Genomic DNA, 22,913 nt, shown 5'->3' with positions numbered 1-22,913 from the left:
TGCTACAAATATGAGATCCTCACAGCTACTGCAGGGTCCGACACCATCATATTAGGGCTCCGCAGCTACCTGCGTTATTATGTAAAAGGGCCCCAACTACTCATGTAAAAGCCACACTTGTCACTGTTAGATATTAAGTTACTTCAGTTGGTTCTAAAATTTATTATAGAAGCTTTGAGCAATGTTTATAAGTGCTGGCCTCAGCTCTGGATAACTGTCAGGTTAGTCGTTTCATTTCTTGGCACGCATTTTTCAAAACTACAATCTTGGGCTGTACCTAAATTGTTTTCATTATCATATAGTCTTTAAATTGTGATAACATATCCCATCTCAATTTCCCAGAGACTTACCAAAAGATATTCAGGGTGATACAAGACAGGGAAGAAGAGTAAATCTTAACATTTGAGAAGCTGGAACATGCAAATGTTTCACAATTACAATTGTTTGATTAACTCACTTTTGATCGACTTATCATTCGATTACTACTATAGGTAGCTATTAGAACTCAGGTGGTACTGCACATGGATTTAGTTGCCAAATAGGAATATATTTTGTAAGCCCCAGACTCCAGCACTATTACCTTGCCTCTGGGTCTACCCATCCAGTCTTGCTAAGCAGTGTAGACATTTGAGAAGCAGACAGAAGTAACAGATGGATGGATGGAGGAGTTAGTCCCTTCAACTAAGAGATAAAATGGGTGAGCAGACAGTTCCCCTCCCTTTTGTGCTGCAGTTGCCCAGCAACATGAGGCTAGAGTGAAAATGGTGGTGTGATGCTGCTGCATTTTATGAATGAAATTGGAAAAAAGAAAGGAGGCAGAGAGGGGAGGGGAAAGAGTGGGTCGATGCACGCATACACGCACACAGACACACACAGACACGCTGAGTCTTGTTGGTGTTGCTGTGCTTCTTTTCTCACTAGTCAAGATGGAAAGCAGCCGTGTAAGGAAAGCAGCAGGTCCACAAAACAAACTTTATTAACCCATCACTGTTGTAACAGATACTGAGGCAGAGAATATATAGTAAGTACAAAAAGAAAATAGGTCTTTTTATCCTGAAGACAAAATAAGCACTTGGTAAACATTATTAACAGTAAGCCTAAATTATCAAACCAACTTGACTGCAATATAGCATCCATATAGCATCTCCTTAACATCCATGTTTTGTGCTTAATTACAGACAGACATCTTATGTAACATTTTAGAAAACTTGTTCTGAACTGGGGCCTGTTCAAAGCAGCAGGTTTACTTACTTATCTGGACAACACAAGGGTAAAACCTGCAAGTACAACATTGTACACTGCAAAAGCTATCCAGCTAACTGCAAGTAAAGCTGCCTCTTGCAACATGCCCCTGAAGATTGCCCATATTCTAAACCCAAGATTTGTTTACTCCAGATGCTGCTAATTTACATCAGATGACACGAACCTTCAGAACAATGCACTGCTTTACTATAAGCAGCTAGTGCTACACCTATTCTGATATACAGAGTACTGCCCATTGCTTGGATCTGTGCTCAAGAGGACAAAATGAACAGCACAGTAAGGGTACCGAATAAATCAACATTGGTGTATGAGTATGACTTGCAAGTCTCAGGGCTGAGGACATGGCAGTCTTGTCTTAAGATAGCCTCACCCTGATGACTCAAAATTTCTCTCTTGGCTCAACTTCATTATAATCTAAGACAGCGATACGGTAAAATAAGGCAATGCTGGTTGTGTTGATCTGTGTGTTGAAAGAGAGTGAGCAGAAGAAAGAAAAACACTTCAAATATTCCAGATCCATCCCATTTGTGTATGTCATATAAAAAGAGTGTCCTTGCTGCCATGTCCGTGCTTCTTGTTAATGTCCACGTTACACAGAGACATCCATGGCCTCCTTGTCCAAGTGTGTGTTTGCGATGTGGGTGAGTGTACAGAGAAGAAGGGTTTCATGTCCATTATGTTAATCTGATTATTCTTACATGCAGTCCATGGAGTTGTCTGGCATCAGTCCAAGAGATGGCATCTTTCCTGGTATACAGGATGGAGGGAGCATGCCGCTTATGTTGGGGGACGGGTCAACATTCTCGCTGTCCTCCATTTTATCCGCCAAGCCCTCCCAGTTGATATGGAAGCGGGTGACACGGGGGTTGGAAGCTAAAATATTCCTCTGGAGCTGATGGGATAAAAGCAATGGGTGAAATATCAAAATTCTGTTAAAAAAAAAAAAAAAAAATCTTATATTTCCCTTAATACAACAGTTTTATCAGAACCTTCCTGCCTGATGTACACTTGCATTTTTCAAACTCTACACCCCCTTGTAATGCAGACTCTGTTAACAATGTGTAATTTCCAAACCAACTGATTAAAAATTAAAAAAAAAAAGACTTCTACAAGAAAATATATTGTCTGGTCGAGGCAAGTGGAGTAGCTTACAAAGTGGAGAGGGTGTTTCTTTTTACAGTTTATTACATGGGTCATCATGAGACAAACTCAGGTCTGTTTTTTGCTGGAGAATTTGATCCTGACTTTCTGGAGGGTGAGACCGAAAACACAACCAGCCATGTATTGCTGCTAAATCAAGATTGTGTAAATAGGGTGAGACAGGAAAGATGAAATCTAATTCTAATGTTACTAGGAAACATCATTACTATAGATTCATAAATCACTTGGAGTTTGCTGACACAGTACTAAAATGATAAAAATGGATCTAAAAACACCTGAATTGCTACTTCACTTAGAGTAATGAGAAAACAACTACAAAACCACCTTGCAATGAGTACTCAGTAGTCATTACTACATTATTACATGAGTACTAACCATTACTAATTTATTACATGAATAGTCAGTACTCATGGGTCACACCACACCCAACTTCGAACTCTGTCTTCATTTTAATCTCAACTACACAACTGTAAAGTTTCACAGCTGACCCACACACATACAGACACACAGTAAACACACTGTTACAGCAGGTAAAGAAAAGAACATTTTTTAATCCAAACAGGTCATGTTGTACTCTTTTCTTGAACCTACTCTTGCCTGCAACTTCCGTACACACCACCAGAGGGCAGCAGAAAACAGTATATATTTTAATAGATCCTTTTCACGAGCATGGCCGATGTATTGTACCATATGTTTATACTTTCTGCAGCTCAGACATTGCTGATTTTTTTTAAATTATACAACAATGAAACACTGAGATCTGTTTTGTGATCCAGTCTAGTATATACAGATTATTGTGAACAGTTTCCGTACACTACACTATCCATGATAGAACTGAATGTCATCTATTGAGTGTGTGTGTCTGTTTTTGTTTTACCTGAGCATAGTCTGGTTTGAGAGGTGGGTTTTCCCGTAGTTCAGGGTCTGTGTATTCATTGTTGACATAGTAACCTATGCGAATGAACTCCTGTCCACGGTAGGTGCAAGTTATGAGGACCACTGTCACTCCTACCGCATCACTCTCTGGAATCAGCCCTGTGTTGGGAGCATCTGCCTGAGAGCACAGTTAGGAACACAAATTGGAAGAAATCTCATCTAAGCAAACAACAGTAAACATGCCATTAATGCAGCCCCGAGCACACTAAATAACCAAACCCAGGATATCAAATACATTTGTGCACATGTCTTTTTTTAAAACAGAAATCTACTTAGAAACAGGATGAGAGGTAACATGTGACTACAACCTACTCACCTGAAACACAAACATGTGCCTGCCAGCAGGTACCGGGCCAACTAGAACCGAGTCTAGGACCTGGTCGTATTCCTCGCTCTCGGCCGAACCGACATAGATGATCTTCCACTCTAGGTCTGACAGCACACATACAGGACATCAGTGAGGAGTGGCAAACTCTTAAAATGATATTGCTCAGTTTTGTAAGGAATATCTCTCATTCTCTCTCTCTCTCTCACACACACACACACACAGACACACACACACACACAGACACACACACACACACAGACACACACACACACACAGACACACACACACACACAGACACACACACACACACAGACACACACACACACACAGACACACACACACACACAGACACACACACACACACAGACACACACACACACACAGACACACACACACACACACACACACACACACACAATCTCTAGATGCTTGGAGATACCTAAGCACAGTGCCCCTTTTTACACATAAATGAACAGCACAACATGGAGACAGATCTTTTCAAGTATTTTTTACAGTATTGACAAGAACAGCAGCTTCGGTGTATTTCCGATGCTTGATTTTACTCTCAGACATCTGGCAGTAACCCAACCATTCAAAAACAAACAAAAAAAAAAAACATGACACAGAGAGATCTACAGAAGAAGATCCATCATACTACACTGCTACTGTGTTTTATTTTTATGATTATTTCTTGTTTTAATGTGATTCTTATCATAATTAACATTTATAGTTACAACTAAAAATATGAAAATTCCCAACTATCATCTTCTTTAGAAAATAATACTAATCAAGGGTTAAATAAGAATCGGCACTACAAAGCACACAATTACCATTAATTTATTGCTATCCAACAAAGCCAATAATGAAAATTGTTGTGGAAAAAATTGGGAATTATTTCAAATTTGAGGGAACTAACTGGGGAATTCTATCGATGTTTTCCAACTTAATTTCCGCATTTTAACTTAAAGTCTTCACAGAAAGTATTAATCAAGGCACGCTCCCTCCTAGTTTGAATCAAAGCATACTTACTCTCATACCTAAGCCCAAAAAGGACTTAATTCTCATTGAAAATTGGCATTCAATATGCTTTAACAATGGTTATAAAATCCTTGCTTCAGTATTTGCCAAGAGAATTAAAACCGTTTTGGAGACATGCAAATAGACATTTCTCAATTAATATACGTTTAGTCTTAGATATCATGGATTACTAGCATCTATTATCTATTTATACTTTTTCTATACTTTTACAAAGCCTTTGATTCCATAAACCATAAGTTTATCTTTAGCTGCCTTAACCAATTTGATTTTGGCACAGTTTTGTAGTGCCAACATTACATAGCTAATTGTGCAATTAAACTCAGAAATGGCACTTCTCCCAGATTTGACCTCAAAAGAGGAATTAGAAAAGGCTGTGCAAACTCTCCTTATTTGTTTCTATTAGCTACTGAGATCCTTGCTGATCACATCACTAAGAATAATGTAAAAGGAATTTCTGCTGCAGGAAAAGAAGTTATAATTAGACAACTGAGCAGATGACACTATTATTTTTCTGGGAGACACTAGTCAGGGATCTTATGCTCTTGATTTAATTCAATCCTTCTCCAAAGATTCAGGGATTTATCATAATGTCAATAAATGTGAACTTCTAACTGTCAAAGATTGTTCAATGGTATCTATTTGTGGCGTTCTTGTCAAAGACAGTGTGACATATTTTCAAAACTTAGTGGTCTAAATTTTGTTCTCGTTTGTAATTATAATGTTGAAAAAAATCACAGTGAAACTTTCAGCATTCGATAAACAGTTACTTCTCTCATGAGCATTTTTTCCCCCAAAATTTTTTTCACTTGGAACAATAAATATATGCCTATATAAATCTTTGTTTTTCTAAAACTGGTATGATAATAAAATACTCTTGGTGGGTCAGTTCTTCAACAAGGATAGCTGACAAGGAGGTCTACTGAAATATGAAGAGTTTAATATTAAATTTGCTCGTTAAAAATTATTCCTCTGTGTAGTATTCATTGTTGAATGTAGCTGACACTCCAGTTGGCAAAACCTGTTTTGCTGTATCTCATTAGTAAAATAAAAATAGCAATAGAAATTTGTGCTTTATTCCAACAACATGTGGGCTCTACACCATGTTTCATTTTTCATTGGAGAAAATTTTTTTCTAAAATTTGTTGGAAAGGGGTTTGGATGCTGACATATAGATTCCTGATTAATAAAGTAAAAGAGGTTCCCTTTCAATTATTTCACAGACATTTTCCTATGAGTCAGTGCCTGACAAGATTTGTAAAAACAATGAACCCCAGTTGTATTTTTTGCAAAACTCTAACTCAGACACTTTCACATATCTATTTTGGGACTGCACATTTTCCAGAAATCTTTGGAAGGAACTAAATATTATTATGTCCTAAGCTTGTAATAATCTTTCCCTTAAATGGGACTATGTACTATTTTGCAAAATGTCAGATCCATAAAAGTAACTTTTTTAATAATTAACCATTTTTTTCTACTTTCATCATAGAAATGAGAAAATATACATCCATCATTATAGTACAAATACAAAAGCAATTACGACATATAACGTTTGCTTGCATTATATTTTTGTTTAACATAAATTTAGCCCAAGGCAATTTATTTTGATTTCTTATTCTTTTCTTTCATTTGGTTGACTACTGGTTGTAAAACTGTACATTTGTTTATACATTTCCTTATTCTGATTAAGTATTTACTATATTCGTGCCTGTTCGTATGTTTAATGCTGTACTCTTGATATCTTTTTCCATTCACTGCTACTGCGTCCATGTTGTCTCACCGCGCGATACGCGGCAACTTATTCAGCTTGTCTGTTGCTACAGTAACATAAGGTGATAAACCAATCAGCCTCCCGGAAATAACTCCGAGGAACGTCTCTGAACCAATCACTGCATGCAGGAGGCGGGGCGCTGGGCACAAACGCGCCAGCGCCAATTTTCAACAACTTGTCAAATGAAATGTCACTAACTCGCCCAAACTACAGCAAATATCTGTGTCATCGAACAAAACAACGTGTTTACCAATTACTCACGCTGAACCCTATCTACCCACAGAATTTAAGTTACCACAAAAGCAGAATGCCCAATGGTAGCTCGTATTCAACAGCTAACATCAGCTCACATATAGTAAGTTAACTGGTATACGCAGTTGTAGACGATACCCACCTTCAGGCAAATCCTCCATGCATTCAAACGTTATTTCAAACTGAAACGGATTTCCAAATGGGCTCGGGTTGTCCAGTACAGCAACATTTAATACTTGTACCTTGGCCATAGCGGTAACGTTATCTTCTGAGGCACCTCGACCTAGGAAAATAATTAGCTTTTCTATTACGTGAACAAAGTATTGTCTCTGTGTTCCCGGATTGTTCAACACGCTTTTAAGTTGCCTGTCTTTAAGTGTGTCAGTTAAAGTTTGGTTCTTTTCTCCTCCAAAATCATCGACATCACTGCGAGGCGGCTGGGCTATAAGCGGAAATGCGTCACCGACTTCTTCGCCGTATTTATTTCTGGCAGACTACCCGCTTCATCGCATCATGCTGCTGCCCCCAAGCGTTCGTTTGTTAAACAACGGGTCGAAATGATGGTGTTATGATATTTTATGTTCACATTTTTCTTGTGTTGTACAAAAAGACCAAGGATTGGACTAGATTAAGAAATACAGTACTACCTTTTTATTGTGCAGCAGAATTGTTATTGTTTTTTTCACCCAGATGTATAGAGGTAGATAGAAGTATTGTTAATTAACTACTTAATTAATTAACCACCCGGACCCAGTCATGATCTTTATACCCCCAGCCTGGACTCACCATCCAACGTTGCAGCATTTAGTTTCAACAAGTGTTTACCTGAAATTCTGTATGTTTTTATTTGAACTTTTGAGGACTCTTAGTGTTTTGTCTGGCTTCTCCATCCTTATAGCTTTTTTCAGCAATATCTTTCTACTTTCCAACCTTTATTGGATTACTTTCTGTGTTGTTTTATGAGTTACACTTGGAACATCTATTATTGTAGCTGTGTGTGTGGACTGCAAACTTGCTTAACTTATTCACAGTTATGGGATGATATCAACTGCCTGAAGTCGGAGCTCTGAAAAAAGAGTGAGCTGCTTGACAGCTTTGACTATGTAGCTGCTGCCCTAGTAAGGCCAATTGTATGCCAATTTAGCAACTTTGTCACTAGATTTAGTAACTTTTCAGACCCATTTAGTGACTTTTTAAAAAAAAAAAAAAAGCGGCTAGGGACAACTCAAGTGAAACCTAGGCTACTTTCCAGAGAGTCACTAGTACGTTGCTATGAGTGAGAGGCTCACTTGTCTCTGTGTCTACTCTGTTCAGTGAGAGGAACAGAGGTGAAGGAGCAGCTCAATCAATCCGTGTGGCAGCTAACATGAATATGAATTAGCTGTGCAGAAAGTGCACTGTGTGAGAGCAAAAATTGAGAAAGGTATTCTGTTGCCTCTAGTTTTCTCTCTGAGTGAACATTTTACAAGTAAATTTAACCAAAATCACAGTCATTTTCTTTCACTTATGTGTTTGCTGCCAGATGATCCAACAGTTTGCTGGATCATCGTAGCTCAGTGGTAATAATAATAACAGATAATAATAAATAAAGTATAATAATTAAATCAGTCCACTTCCTTTGGCTGAGTTGCTGTATAGCCGGATGGCAGAAGAGAGAGAGAAAGACAGAGAAGCAGCTACAGCTGCAGTAAACGCCTCTCGAACAGAGAGGTTCAGGAGATCGTTTGTTCCCTCTAAGACATTTCACTAAAGCCACAAATATGAACCTCACTGTGACGGAAGTGGAAAAGTGAGGGAATCAAGATATAAAGTCCTTATCATAATCCTCTGGGAACCATTAAAGTCATCCGTACCAATCATATTGAGACCAAAATGTTGGGCCAACCATGTGACATCGCCTTCTGTGGAGCCACACTTCTAGCATGTTGTAGTGATTTTATATGAGACACAGACCGTGAGATAAAAGACCATTGGGTTTTCATCAACATTATCAATGACACATTGTACATATATTTGTTTCTTAAATCACTCCAAGTTTGAGAGTAATGGAAAAATTAAGCAATTAAAAACACTAATTTCCAGAATTTTAAAAGGTAATTTTATTTCCTTGAGTTTCATTTCGCAATACATGCAATGAATGAGTACTTGTGCTCCAAATCTTCCATGCCCGTACAGGTGGATTGATATTTCTTATTCTGACACTCTTCAGCCGTGGGCCAGTACTCAATCCAGGTTCTTTCACCAAGCACATACTGATGACTGAGGAGAACAAAATGAAACACAAATTGGGTTTTTATATAACCATGTATTTGTCTGTTGGGAATATGAATGTTAAGGTTATCTGTCAAAGAAAAACAATCGAAAACATGTTGAAATGAATTAAAAAACTAAAACAAATAATAACAGAAAAACTAGAATTACTGCCTCATAGTTGTATGCCTCAACCAATCAGCCGAATAATGGCCAGAGATGCTTTTGCAGAACATTAGGATGTCACAGTGAAGTTGACCTTTGACTATTTCCATGTAAAATGTCATCACTTTGTCATTTGTTTTAAATTGTGTCATAATTAGCGTTTGAATTTGAGCCAAAAATGTGTTTTTTGTCAAGTCACTGTGACCTTGAACTTTGACTGCCAAAATCAAAACAGTTTCATCTTGAGTCCAAGTGAATTTTTGTGCCAAATTTGAAGAAAGTGTTACTGAGATATCGCGTTAAAAAGAACAGGACATATGGACAGACGGAAAGACAATCTGAAAACATGATGCCTGTTGCCCTGGCTGTCGCTGGCGCAGAGGCATAATCATAGCTTGTAAAAAGTTGTGTTCATTTATCACAAAAAAGTGCAAACCATATCACATAAACATTGCTTACAAGGCACTGTATACTGACTTGCCTGACATCAAATGTAGACAATATCAGGAAGGGGTGCATACACTCACAAATATGCATACACATTCTCTCTCCCTCTCTCTTTCTCTCACACACACTTGCCTGTGTGTGTGTGCGTGTGTGTGTGTGTGTGTGTGTGTAACTCACGATTGAGTATTCTTGAAAAGCCTAACATCTCTGTCCATGCCCATGATAAGGTAGGTTTTGCCAATGAGCAGATTTAAAGCTTCTCTGCAGTGTTCATAACTGATGAATTCACGAAATTTACCGACAGCACCAATGTCAGTACCTGTCAATAACATCCAAGATAAAAGAGAGAAACTCATTAAATGTAATAAAATACATATTGTAATTGCACTGTTGTTTTCTTGTATTCATCACTGCAAGACATTTCCAATTAAGTTAATGGATGAGATTTTTTCTGCCTGGCTAGAAACACCATTGGGGAAATTAGACAGTTGAAGTTGTTCAATTTCCAGAGGAGATAAATGCCAACAAACATGTGTCTTGACATCAGCTGACACACATCATAAATCCTTAAAATTAAAATCTTAAAAAAGAGAGACAAGATACATTTAAATATTCCCAGTTAGCTCATGCATAAATGCCTTCGTACAATACACCTTTGAAGCACTTTATGGAAAACATGGGGTAAGAAATTTTAAAAAGTTTAAAAGGAGATAAATACCCACCTTCCTTGATGACTTTCAAAATTTCCATTTTGAAAATGTCAGTGGACAATTCAGTCGTAAACTTCACCACTCTTACTTTGTACACTGAGGACAGACAAGTTGCAGATTGTTTGTTAGTTAGCACTCACTCACTCTCTCTCTCACTCACTCACTCACTCACTCACTCACTCACTCACTCACTCACTCACTCACTCACTCTCTCTCTCACTCACTCACTCACTCACTCACTCACTCACTCACTCAAAACTCTTACCATAATCTGTTTTACTCTCCTCGGTACTCAGACAAGATTGAATGTAGCGGTCATCATTGCTGATTTTGTCCTTTTTTTGCTTCGTGCATTCCTCTAGAAATACACATTGAGCACAAAGTAATTGTACAACGGATTAAATCAAGTGAGCACGTGCAGAGCTTGTTGGTGTATCATGCAGTACAACACATGTCAGTGGGGTGCCCTTCTACAAGCAGTTATTGAGGCCCTCATTGTTCCCCCATCACTGAAGCAACTCTGCCTGTGCAGCGTTGCATACACAGTAAACTAATAGTTAAGGTTCTTCTTCGGGAAGTACGTTTCAACTTAAAATGTCTTCTCATTGTGTGGTTGTTGTCAGTTTTGAAAATATAGTAATATCTAGTCTCAGCTCAGGTTCCGTACTGTAATGAACATTTACAATCAGCATCACCTCCTCTGCAGTAGCTTTGGTTTCATCCACATGGATAGAAAAGGAGCCCCTAATTAATTTTTCAGGTCCTCATGATAGTGTCATGTCATCCTCTCAAATCTAGTTTTCACTCTGTTGTTGAACAATGGTACTGTTTTGAAATTGTTAACATCACATCCCAATCCTCTCACTCTAGAGAGTAAACAGTGTCGACCTGGTCTCAAATATGCACGAGGTGTGTAAATTCATGCGTGCAGCTTGTTCGTTATTTTGTAAATAAAGAAAATATATAGTAAAAATGTTGCATGATGTTGCTTTAAGTGTTTCTTCAAGAACTTCAGATGTAACCTATTTATGCTAAACAGCTCCCATTAGACATCATGTTACTTACCTTCAGCACATGAGCATTCATTATTTCTACACAGCCTCAGTAGCTCTCCACTTTTCCTCTTTGGGTGGTAAAATCTCACACAATGTGTCTCTGCAACAAGGAATTCAAATATTTTTTAAGATATTTTGTGTTGATTATTTGAAGCACCACAGTACATCAGAAAACGCAGAAGTTTTTTGCAACAATGAATGAATCTTAAAACCGATGGCTCTGATGAAGGCCACAAGCCGAAACACGTCAGTCTAATAAAGTTCTTGTGTTTAAAACAAGTGTTGATGGAGTTTTAATCTTAGTGCAGTACAGGTGTGAACATATGGAGACTGTCCTCACCATTAAAGAGCATTGATCGTTTGTTCATAAGCTTAAACGACGTCACTTGACATTAACCTCTTGTTAGGATACTGACAAATTGCCTTTCTTGTCAATAGGGTATATGTGGATGTTTCAAACACAGAGACAGCCTGTGTTTCTGGATGAAACTCACCGTTTTTGTTTTGATGGTCATAATATTCATAGACAGTCACAGCAGCTGGTTGTAAGAGGTACCCAGTCACCTCCTGATGGAGCTTAAAAGAGATCTCTTCTTCTTGTTTATTAGAAATCTGTGGAGAGATAGAGCAACAAAGGTACAGCATGTGAGAAAAAGAGAAAGAAAAAGCATGATCTCAGTTGTTTTGTTCCCATGAAATTAATTAGATATTTGTACTGCATTAACCTGACCTGCAAAAAGACAAAGAGAAGATTCATAAGGGCAATTTACAAGTGGTCATGGTTAAATATGCCTGTAAAATCATAAAATCAAAATAAACCACTCAGTAAATTGGCAAGCAATGATGATGACGCAATGTCGAACAGAATATTAATTTTGCACAAAATTATACACTTCAGTGGATTTTGGTATCATGTTTTAACTCCAGATTAATGAATGTCTAAAGTCTAAATTTTGTCTTCTCAGCCCTTAACAAGTTGTTATGTGCCTTTCACCAAATGTAATACCATTTCAAAACTTTGAAACAGAGTAACAGTAAGTAAATTTTGTGAATTAATAAATCTGTATTAATTTCAAATACATTTTTAAAAGCTTCATTCTGAGTACTATATTATTCTTTTAATACAATCACAATCTTTAATCAATTCTGAGTCAATTGTGTTGCCATTTTGTCCAGGTTTGTTGACAACAGCATAGTCTTTACATCCAAATGGAAAAGTGCAAGGTCAGCTTTTGTCTGCCAAATTAACTTTTTCTTCATGTTTGCACAACACGATTGGCTGCCTTTGGTTTGATGCATAATATGGTAATATTAGGTTATTCCAGCTATATGTAGAGTTGATTAACACACTTATATATAATTGGACAAAATGGGAATTAATCGAAGACTTTACAAATGAATTAATTGATTTAGAAATGGTCAATAAAATGAATAATTATTTCTAAGCAGGAAAAACTAGTGGCTTACCCTCTCCAAGTAGATGATGATTGAGGCTCCGTCTGTCCTGTTATTTACCACCTCATACTTTTCAATGACTCGGGCAGGTCCTTTGGACAACTACACACAGACAAACAAACACATGTAAGACAATCTTCTAAACTTTAAAACACATCCTGTTTCCACCAACTATAATCACTGACCGTTGAACCCTACATATGAGTGCAAGTCTTACTATTTTTAGGTCATTTATGTCAGCAGTGAAGCCAGTCAGCATGCCAATATTCACAATTGCCATAGTTGAATTACTCTGCGCGTCCAAATACCTGTACAAAGAATGGATAGAATAATTGCAATAACTGAAAAAATAGAGACAGGCAAGTGGAAAGCAAAACCCTTTTACAAATATCAAATAAATAATCTTTATAAAGATTTCAGAGGAGAGGAGAAAGAAAAGAAAATAACAGAAAACTTTAGAAAAGTGTATCATTATTGGGAAAATTATAGAAAAAAATATAGAAAATAGAAATGCATTACATTACATGAAAGAAATGCAAGAATGAAAAGGAAACAGTGAGGAAAAATGGAGGGTTGACAGCTGGTTTGAAAACGTTCTGTATAAAGCCATGTTACTGTTACACCTGTCAGTATAACTTCTTCATTGTACTTACATAACCTTTATTTTCAGTGTGTATATGTTCTCATTCTCCCCTATGGAAGGGCAAAACATTAGAGAAAACATGAGATGAGTATTGAGATAATAAAAATTAGAGATAACAACCACAAAAGAAAACACATGACGACAAGCAAAAGACCAAACAAACTAAATAAATACAAACATGACAGACAGAAAATGACAAACAGCAAATAAAGAGAAACAGACAAACGGGAAGAGAAATGAAGAGTAGAGTTATTCCGAAAAAAAAAAAAAAGACAGAAGCATTGTTGCAGTTTAAAGCGTTCAGCTTTATTTTGCCATGTTAAAGTTCCTGCATTCAGGTTAATACAATCTCAACACCTCCTGTAACTGTTTATTTAAAGCCCTCTAGCGTTTCAGTGGGTAGTGACCCTTTATGTCTTAACAGGGCTTTTATTGCTAATCCTGATGAGCCAGAAACTCCAACTCAGTGACGTGGCATTCAGCTGATCAGTGGTGGACATATGGTCAGTCAGTCAGTCACTGAAGGACATTCCAGATAATAGGACTGGCCAGCCTGTGAGGAAACACCAGGCCCATCATCTTGGTCTGCAGATCCACTTCATCACCCTACTCATGTGAAATAATCGATCCAGCTGATTGGTCATCTGTTCTGACAGATGCAGATTCAGATTTGACCTTCCTCAAAAGAAAATATAGTAGAAACTTCCATCAAACATTAGTGAATTATCGACTACACTACATTTATTTAGGAATACTTGTGAAAAGGGCTAAACCCCAAGCACAACATGGCAACATGGAAGAAATTAGAACTGAACCTAAATATAAAGAAGACCATAGACCAGGCTTGGTGTCCTTGGTCTCATCCCGTCTTTGGCTGAGAGAGACCAGTAATACAATAAAAGACAAGAAAACAAAGGAAACTTTTTGAAAGAGGTGGCGCTGCTCACCAAATTTGATCCTGTGATGAAGCAGCACATTGCCTGTGTTCAAAACAGGCAGTGCAGTGATTCCAGCTATCAAGAGCTGAATGCCTCAATCAGTGGTAAAACGTTGGATGCAACAGGAACTTAAATTAAACAGTACTATGCAATAATTTTGGGTAGTACCCTGACTTAAGCGACTACGAGCATATGTCAGTCATGATCAGGTCTGTGAAAAAATGGATGAAACGCTGCTTAGCAGCCATTTTGGCAATGCCCCATGGCAGTAATTTTGGGCTAACAAGACTAGGCTGCTATCTAAAATGAATGGGGTGAGAGCCATAACTGCACTTTTAATGGTCACCAGAAAATAAAAGCTGCATGTACAGAATCACCTGTCAAAAAAAAAAGTTTGGTGACTTTGCCCCAAAATACAGCAAAGAAGACAAACAGACCAAACACTTTTTTTCCCACAGGTTAAACTTCAACTGCGCACGCGCAAGGTTTCACTCTCATCAGTGCAACAACACTAGTGGCTTGATGTGTTAACTGTTTGGCTGTTATAAGGCAAACGATTGGCTCATTTAGGGGCGTGACACATGTCATAAAACTGCCGTCTTTGGCATTACAGGCTATTCTATTCAGGATTTTAAAATTGGTTTGTCTCCTCTCTTATAACGTCTCTAGTGGTACCAGACCCCAACATAAGAGATACACTGCTGGAGGTCAGGGATAAGGCCACAGATGGTCTGAACAAGACTGAAGTACAAGCCTTGGCAAAGGAGGCTGGGTCGTTTCGCTTCCAAACTTGCACAGTGGTATAGGATGATATCTCTCACCAAGTATACCATGTAAGGAAGCCCTGTGTAGTCTGCCACAATGCAGCTTGATGTGGCAGATGACCTGCTCATGAAGGCAAAGACCCCACTCATAAGCTAAGGGAGACACTGGCTTTGCTGCAGCTCACGCCTCTGCTAAAGACAATTGTGAGGCCATGAATGTGGAGGCTGTGCTGAAGGAGAAGAGCCTTAGAAGCACACACAAGAGACATTTTATTTATGAAGCCACTGTTGAATCTTTCAGTGATGCTATGAAGAGGCTGGAAACTACATTCTTTAATGTTTGTTTGTTATTAGTTTGTAGTTAATTTGAACCTCTATCTTTACTTTTACTTTTACTCATATCTTTACATACTTTTATCCAAACACTTTGCATAGGGCCCCCAAAAAGCTTGAAACGGCCCTGTCACCATCCTCCCCTCTCTCATTAGATTTTGCAGCCTTGATGCCACCTCCCCAGCACACAAGTGCAAAGAACAGAGAAGCTGGCTGGTAGCCCACAACCGACTTCATCCTTCATGCTCCCTCTGGAGCCACAAAAGGCTTTATAGTACTTTTTCCACATGTGGAGTAGTTTTTACCAAGACCTGCAAAAATACTTAAATAATAAATTGGCACAGTTCTCCTTATACAGTTATCTTCTGGTTATCTTGTATCCTGCCCCGTAGTGTGATCAGACCTCAACAGTGGCGTCTAGTCAGGAAAAGCAAGGCAATCAGTGCGATGGTTAATGGATCTGACATTGCTTGCTTGCATTGGTCTTGTAATTTACTGCCCTCTTCTGGCTGCAGAAGGCTTGTCTCTGAAACTAGGTTGACTACTAGCAATTGCATCTATCATTTCTGTCATTTTTGTGCAGGTGGCCATGTCCCATTGGCATTTTTTGGACGTCTACACACGTATGTGCATTGTGGAATATACTAAGTTCTTCAATGGACGACTAGCCATATAGCTGCAGACAAGTGTACTTGTCAATCTGCCCTTGACTCAGCTTCAGAGCTATTTAGATAGATAGATAGATAGATAGATAGATAGATAGCTGCTTCTCTGTCCTGCCAGAATGTTGTGGAGAGGACGGTTGGTATTGTCCAAGATGGCCTCCATCCTGAGTGAGTCCAGACTCCTGCCAAGCACAGACCCAGCCTTTTTTTACCAGCTTGTCCAGTCTGCTTGTGTTCATGTCGGACATGCTGCTGCCCCAGCAGGCTGCAGCATAAAAGAGTACACTGGCCACCACGGACTGATAGAAAATGTGCAGCATTTCACTGCAGACGTCAAAGGACCTCAGCCTCCTGAGGAAAAAGAGCCGGCTCTGCCCCTTCCAGACCAGTCCAGTTTACTGTCCAGGTGCACACCTAGGTATTTATAAGTGTGCACCACCTCAATGTCCTTCCCTCGAATGTTGACTGGCTGAAGGGTGGGCCTAGACCTCCGAAAGTCCATGACCATCTCCTTGGTCTTGGAGGTGCTCAGAAGGAGGCAGTTCTTGTTGCTCCATTCACTGAAGGCCATTGCCAGATCCCTGTACTCCTCTTCCTGCCTGTTCCTGATACGCGCCACAATAGCTGTGTCATCCGAGTATTTCTGGATGTGGCAGGACTCAGAGTTGTATTTAAAGTCGGCCGTACACAGGGTGAACAGGAACGGAGCCAGAACAGTTCCCTGTGGAGCCCCAGTGCTGCTCATCACTGTCCCTGAGACACAGTTACCCTGCCTGACGTACTGTGGTCGTCTTGTCAGGTAATCCACAATTCAGGATGTGAAGCAGGGATCCACCCCCATCCCTTCCAGCTTGTCTTCAAGAATGGGGGGTTGGATGGTGTTAAATGCACTTGAGAAATCAAAGAACATAATCCTCATGTAACCACCTGGCTCATCCAAGTAAGAATGGTCCCGGTGGAGCATGTAAAGGACGGCATCATCCACTCCAATATGTTACAATTACGTTACTTACAATATTTGTAAGTTTTCCTATTGATACATAGCCAACCTTAGCATTAACAGCCGTTTATTTACCATATTAGCCTAACATCTATTTTATAATATCTAAAATATGAAAGCGAGATGATAAGAACTTGTTAATTTGATTATGTTTTTGATTATTTTCAATTTGATTACATTTGGCAGTTTGTTGGTGAGTAAGCAGGGTTATAAGTTTGGTTGTTTTGTGTTGAGTGGTTCTTAGCCCTTGCGTCATCCATTGTAATTGTGGAGCAATAATAATAATAATAATAATAATAATAATAACTAGTGCCTTGACAACAAAACAAAAGCAATAACAGGCAAGAGGTTCAGGAGGCAATATAACAACAATATAACAACAGAAAGCCAGACAGTAAGGCCAAACAACAATAAACATGATGGTAGAAAAGCTTAAAACGCAAAGCTTTAAACTGCAACAGTGCCCCAATTTTTTGAGTAAGAGAGAGAGAAAGAGGGAACCAAATTACCTTGTACGAGTTTCACAGAGAGGTTGAACTTGTTGCAGTTGCTTTCATTTTCTTTAAGTAGGGCATAATACACCGACACCATCTGTCACATTGACAAGGGTCCTAAATTCAGTTTCTTACAACTTGGATCTTAATTTCATAGGTTTGGCTATTATCTCTGTTGGTAATAACATCATTACTCATAATGGCTAAGTTCTACAAGTGTGATTCATTGCTATAAAGAGATCTAATGGGGCAGTCAGACAATTTTTCAGATTTGAACAAACCTGTGGGTGTGTGTCATTTAATGTGTAGCTTTGTAGTATTATGTGTAGTTACTATGTGTAATTGTGAATTTTCATCATTTTTTGACACCAATCAGTAATTGATGCTTACAATTAGAGAGAATGATGATTACATTACCTCAAAACTATAAAACAAAAAACAAAAAAAACAATATAACTTTTATTTAGGTGCACAACAACAAATGATAATCTCAGAACACCACAGTGTTATACTCACTTTCACCGTTGCTTCTCCTGTTCCTTCAGCAGTCACATTCACATCCTGGTTCTTGGCTTTAAACTGTAGGGTTTAAAGAGATGCACATATTCACATGTGCATAGAGAGAAAACATAGAGAATCAGAGAGAGGAAAGTTTCATTATGAAACAGTTAGTTCCGACCACGTAATTTGATTGGACGAGAGTCATTCCATGAGTGCTGAGTACAACAGCACTGGGACTTTTAACTATATGTATCACTCCGCTTCACAGGTGTTCTATTACCCATTAATCAGCGTTACATTAACATTAAATTAAATTAAATTAAATTAAATAATACGTATGGTTGTCAGAAGAGGATGAAAGGAAGAAGCCTGGATACTTCAGCACAACTTCAGGTGCGCTGATATGATATGACATATGACATCATCAGGTTAGGAAAATGTTTATGTGTTGCTTAGCAACAGTCCAGTACCAGTCCAGTTGCAGAAATATTTGTGTTGGCATAGCCAGATAAATTATGACATCAACAAACAAATCATAATCTGTTGTTGCTTATTAGCTACTGTTTACTTATATGACTTTTGGAGAACTGTTGTATAAATGCAATATCACACTAGAGGTCTTGATGTTCACGGATGTGATTGAAGCTGTGGTCTCGTACCTATGACCAAATCACAGTCGTGCTGATATTCAGTACAATATCACTCCTTCTCAGGTGATATTGCTTAATTAGATAATTAAGGAGAATCTAACATTCAGAGAAATTATGAGGAATTGTGGCTTAAAGGCTGTATTAGAATTTTACTAAGTGTAATGTGTAAGAGAAAATTAAGCCCCAACTTTTGCAGCTTTACGGAGCTCTTGTTTTAAATCTAAGGCATTTCCTGCATAGCTGGGTCTTATGGTGACCCAGTGTTTTGGATGGGAACATCAGGAGAGCATTGTATAGGAACTGATGCTGCTGATGGGGTCATTACTGAAGAGAAAAGTTCATGGATCTTTCATGGAACTGTGTGAACTGTTTTCAATGTGTAAGTCTCCAACATGGCAGTAGATCTGCATAAGAAAATCTGTACCATAATGAATCAAATAGGTTAGCAGCTAACAGCATCAAACCAGGACAATTCATGTACTGAGATTGTAGTGTACCGTTGGACTGACAAATGCACCCTCTACTGAGCCACACCTCCCACTGCTTTGCTGCAAGTCACAAAAATATCAAACTACACGAGGTAAGGGATAAACTTGCTGTGCCTTAGGAACATGCCACTTCCCTGGCGCATCGAAAATAAAACCCTTTGTTGTAGGGTGTAATTATAATATAATTTGAGCTCCTTGTGTTGTGCTTCTACCAGCTTGTTTTGGTATTCTTCTGCTCCCTAGTGGCCATTAATGCAGCTGTACTTAATCACATTGTGTGTGGAGTTTCACCTCATCTCGTTTAGTGTAAAAGTGGTTTTTATTGTCGAGGAAGACTTTCAAAACACCCGTCCTTCCTGGAAGCCTAAGGTCAATATTCATGCTGTAATCTTCTTCATTAGCAACGGTCCAGTACTCAGCCATTGCCTGGTATACCATTACAGTGGCCTGGAGAGAGAAACAGAAACAAACAGGAAGAGAAAGCAAGACTCATACAATTAATTAGTAGATTACAAGGTACTGCCAACAGTAACTAACAAAAATAAGCATAACCTCACAAAAAAGGGACCCAATATATAGCAGATACATAAATGTACTGTGGCAAAGAGAGAAAGAGAATGAGAGAGACTCCTACTTGGGTGGATCCATAGTCTCCAGAATAACTCTGCTGTTTGGTGAACCATCTGACGATAGGTCTGGCTTCCTCAAGGGCCTTTAGCAATGAAAATCAAGACAAAGGGTTTGAGACTCTGTGTTTGACAGTTTATGAAACTGCATCCGTTATTTAATTGGAAGTAATAGTCATTAATCCCAGTGAGTTTCTAAAGTATACCTAAATATTAGTAATTTTCTAGGTGGTTTCATGTACTTCTGAGCACCAATCAGGACCTAGCAATATTTCAATCAAAGTGATGATGGCAGTTGAGGGGCTGTTCAGAGCTACACTAGATATTTCTAAAGGGAAGTGGCTCTAATTATCAACCATCAATCCTTTCTCTGAGGTAGCATGGATCTTGACTTTATTGAACTGTATTTCTGCCAAAGCATGACATGCTGGTAAGATACACATAAGTGGTGGATGTGCTCACCTTGACCTTGACCAGAGCCAGAAGAGCGTAAGCTGTTGCCTCAAGTGTTAAAAGTTTCGAGTATACAGGCCAGTGGTTTAACTCTGAAGAAGACAGACATTTTTGTACTTCACAATCTTTGTTGACTTTCAACTTCCAAAACTAAAAATGTAATCAATAAAACAAGAAGAAGTAACCAGAATAATCATTAAGCTGCATCTGTGAATGTGTATAAAGTCTACATTGTATTTCTCGATATGTTTAAGAATATTGTTCTGTCACAAAACCTCGGGAGAACTTCATCAGGATTTGGCGGTTTAGTTTGTTTTCAATAGCCAGGGCATATGATGATATTGCAGCAGCATACGGGTTGGTGATCTGGTGCAGATGCCCTTCCAGGTATGCAACTGCTTTGTCTATACTGCCTTGCAGATGCTGGACAGAAGGAAAGGACAGACATACAGATCATCATCTGTCATCATGTATTCACATGGAAATGCACTATGGTACGTGTGCAAATAGGTGTGAAATTAATTTCAAGCACTAAAGGTGCTTTCAGACATCGAGCGGTTGTCACTGTGGCGTCCATTGTTTACAGTGAAGTCAACGGCAGCAGCAACGGCAAGGAGAGGGAGGGCAGCTGCTGCTCTACTGAATGCATAGGGCTCTGAGCCACTGCTTTTGTTGTCAATGGAAACTTCAACTTTTTTTCAATTTGCTGCCGTAGCTAGAAACTACAAAGAGGGAACTAATACAGGAGCTGATTTTACAGGTATCCGAGTTATCTGATTGACACACCTTTGACAGACAGATCGGTGAAGAGAACTGGAGCAACAAAAGCTTCATGGTCTGATTATCTGGTCTGAGACAATAAACAAAAACTTGGAACATTAATCATAAAAAAGTTGCTGTCCATTTCTTCTAATTTAGGCTACAATCTATCTTTAGCTGTGTTTAGCTCCACGATGAGATTATACTAAGTAGAAAGTGGACAGCAGCAGCAGCCTGTGTTGTACAAAATATTAGGATCAGAGATCAGACATTACGCCGTGTTGACTGAAAATAGAGAACACAGATGGGCAACTGCCCATTAACATCTGTGCTCTCTATTTTGAATTGAACAAACTTGGCTTCATTTTTTGCCTTGAGGGAGAAGGAGAGAGAGAGAGGGAGAGAGTGAGAGATAGGATGATATGGAGCAAAGGGTCATGGGTTGGAGTCGAACCCGTGCCACTGCGGTTAGTACTACAGCTTCACTACACGCTCTACCAGATAACCCTCCACACCACTTGTGTCCGCTGGAAAGTAGTAGTGAGTATTTGTGGCACATGTGTTGTCAAATTGATGAAGATGCTTTCTGAATTTCTCTGTGCTCTATTTGCATGTATTTTCTTAAGCTGCTGTGCTTTGAACTCTCATCGAAACTATTGCGAGGTTTAACCATGTATGTTAATCAAATCAAAGGTGTATCTTCGAAAGTTACAGTGTTATTTAGTACAGAATTGCTTCATTGTGTTTGCCAGAACAGTGCTACTCTGTCGAGCTGCAGTGGAGGGGTAACAACAAAAAAGTGAAATGTGGACTAAAAAGGTTGTAGCTTTTTAAGATACCCACTTAATTCCCTTAATTAAAACTCAAACTGCTAAAGCCTCATAGATAAACTTATGAATATCTTCTTCTGCGAACAACAAGGACTATGAATTTTGTCCACCATCTCTTCCATTGAAGGCACTTAAGGAAACAAAAGAAAGAAACAAAATAATAAAAACAAAATCATTCGATTCTGTTTGTCTAGAAAAATGGCTACAGGGAAAATAGGCAGGTATGACCCTATTTTGGAGGCAAGAAGTCATTTTGACCATGTTGATGGTTATTACATGTTTTTAGGGAGGTAGGTGAGCAGCTGTGAAAAAAAGAAGGAGATATCACAAAAGAGAGAAATAAAGAGGTGACAGAAAAACACACTGTATGCAGACATGAGATACTCACAGGAATAGTACGACTACACAGTGTGCGTGACTCCTGAATGGCAATAAGGCAGAAGGCTGTCATGGAGATATCTGAATTTGTGCCACGCACATCACCCTACACACACACACACACACACACACACACACACACACACACACACACACACACACACGTCAGTACCATCATTATGATTACTATCATCAGTATCTAACATCTGTTTATTCATTCACATTCATAGTCAGTAACATTGCACTTATGTTTAGCACCAAGCTGAAGAATTGATGTCACTCTGTGTACGCACAATCATTGTTGTATCAAAGATTACTCCAACGTCTTCAAACTGGCCGGTGTTTAGCTGATGGGCAATCACAAAATTGAGGGCGTCACAGACCACTTTCTTGTCCACTGCCACCAGTGTAGAGGCCATGGAAAACACCTTTGCAACGTAAGCTGTCAGCCTTAGAGAGAGGAGAGGAGAATGTACAAAAGTTTTTTTTTAAATCTACTTTAGTTAAATAACCTGTACATGAAATATGACTAATAACCAGACAATATCCCAGTTACTCAG

The 22,913-nt window shown here is 38.7% G+C and overlaps 2 protein-coding genes across 2 annotated transcripts in view; both read right to left on the bottom strand.

Annotated features, from left to right (window-relative positions):
* Positions 1 to 958: 958 nt before the first annotated feature.
* LOC111229314 (histone chaperone asf1b-B-like) lies at positions 959 to 7,192 on the bottom strand. The gene is made up of 4 exons (XM_022755595.1): positions 6,892 to 7,192; positions 3,677 to 3,792; positions 3,302 to 3,478; positions 959 to 2,155 (listed from the first exon to the last, which is right to left on the bottom strand). Exons 1-4 carry the CDS (start codon positions 6,998 to 7,000, stop codon positions 1,958 to 1,960), a joined length of 600 nt encoding a protein of 199 aa, XP_022611316.1. The 5' UTR covers positions 7,001 to 7,192; the 3' UTR covers positions 959 to 1,957.
* A 1,632-nt stretch (positions 7,193 to 8,824) lies between these two features.
* LOC111229407 (complement C3-like) overlaps positions 8,825 to 22,913 on the bottom strand; it is a 30,440-nt gene continuing 16,351 nt past the window's right edge. The window contains exons 27-43 of the mRNA XM_022755727.1: positions 22,647 to 22,803; positions 22,364 to 22,459; positions 20,662 to 20,809; positions 20,396 to 20,478; positions 19,942 to 20,019; positions 19,599 to 19,754; positions 18,185 to 18,247; positions 17,684 to 17,765; positions 13,485 to 13,524; positions 13,049 to 13,139; positions 12,844 to 12,933; positions 11,871 to 11,988; positions 11,387 to 11,476; positions 10,587 to 10,679; positions 10,334 to 10,417; positions 9,789 to 9,930; positions 8,825 to 9,008 (exon numbers count right to left, since the gene is read on the bottom strand). Coding sequence (XP_022611448.1) covers positions 8,864 to 9,008; positions 9,789 to 9,930; positions 10,334 to 10,417; positions 10,587 to 10,679; positions 11,387 to 11,476; positions 11,871 to 11,988; positions 12,844 to 12,933; positions 13,049 to 13,139; positions 13,485 to 13,524; positions 17,684 to 17,765; positions 18,185 to 18,247; positions 19,599 to 19,754; positions 19,942 to 20,019; positions 20,396 to 20,478; positions 20,662 to 20,809; positions 22,364 to 22,459; positions 22,647 to 22,803 — 1,756 coding nt within the window. The 3' untranslated portion in view covers positions 8,825 to 8,863. The remainder of the gene's footprint in view (positions 9,009 to 9,788; positions 9,931 to 10,333; positions 10,418 to 10,586; positions 10,680 to 11,386; positions 11,477 to 11,870; positions 11,989 to 12,843; positions 12,934 to 13,048; positions 13,140 to 13,484; positions 13,525 to 17,683; positions 17,766 to 18,184; positions 18,248 to 19,598; positions 19,755 to 19,941; positions 20,020 to 20,395; positions 20,479 to 20,661; positions 20,810 to 22,363; positions 22,460 to 22,646; positions 22,804 to 22,913) is intronic.

The sequence above is a fragment of the Seriola dumerili genome, unplaced genomic scaffold (assembly GCF_002260705.1).
Source record: "Seriola dumerili isolate Sdu_G_001 unplaced genomic scaffold, Sdu_1.0 BDQW01000230.1, whole genome shotgun sequence".
Classification (NCBI taxonomy): Eukaryota; Metazoa; Chordata; class Actinopteri; order Carangiformes; family Carangidae; genus Seriola; species Seriola dumerili.
This window is presented reverse-complemented; position numbering and strand designations above follow the sequence as displayed.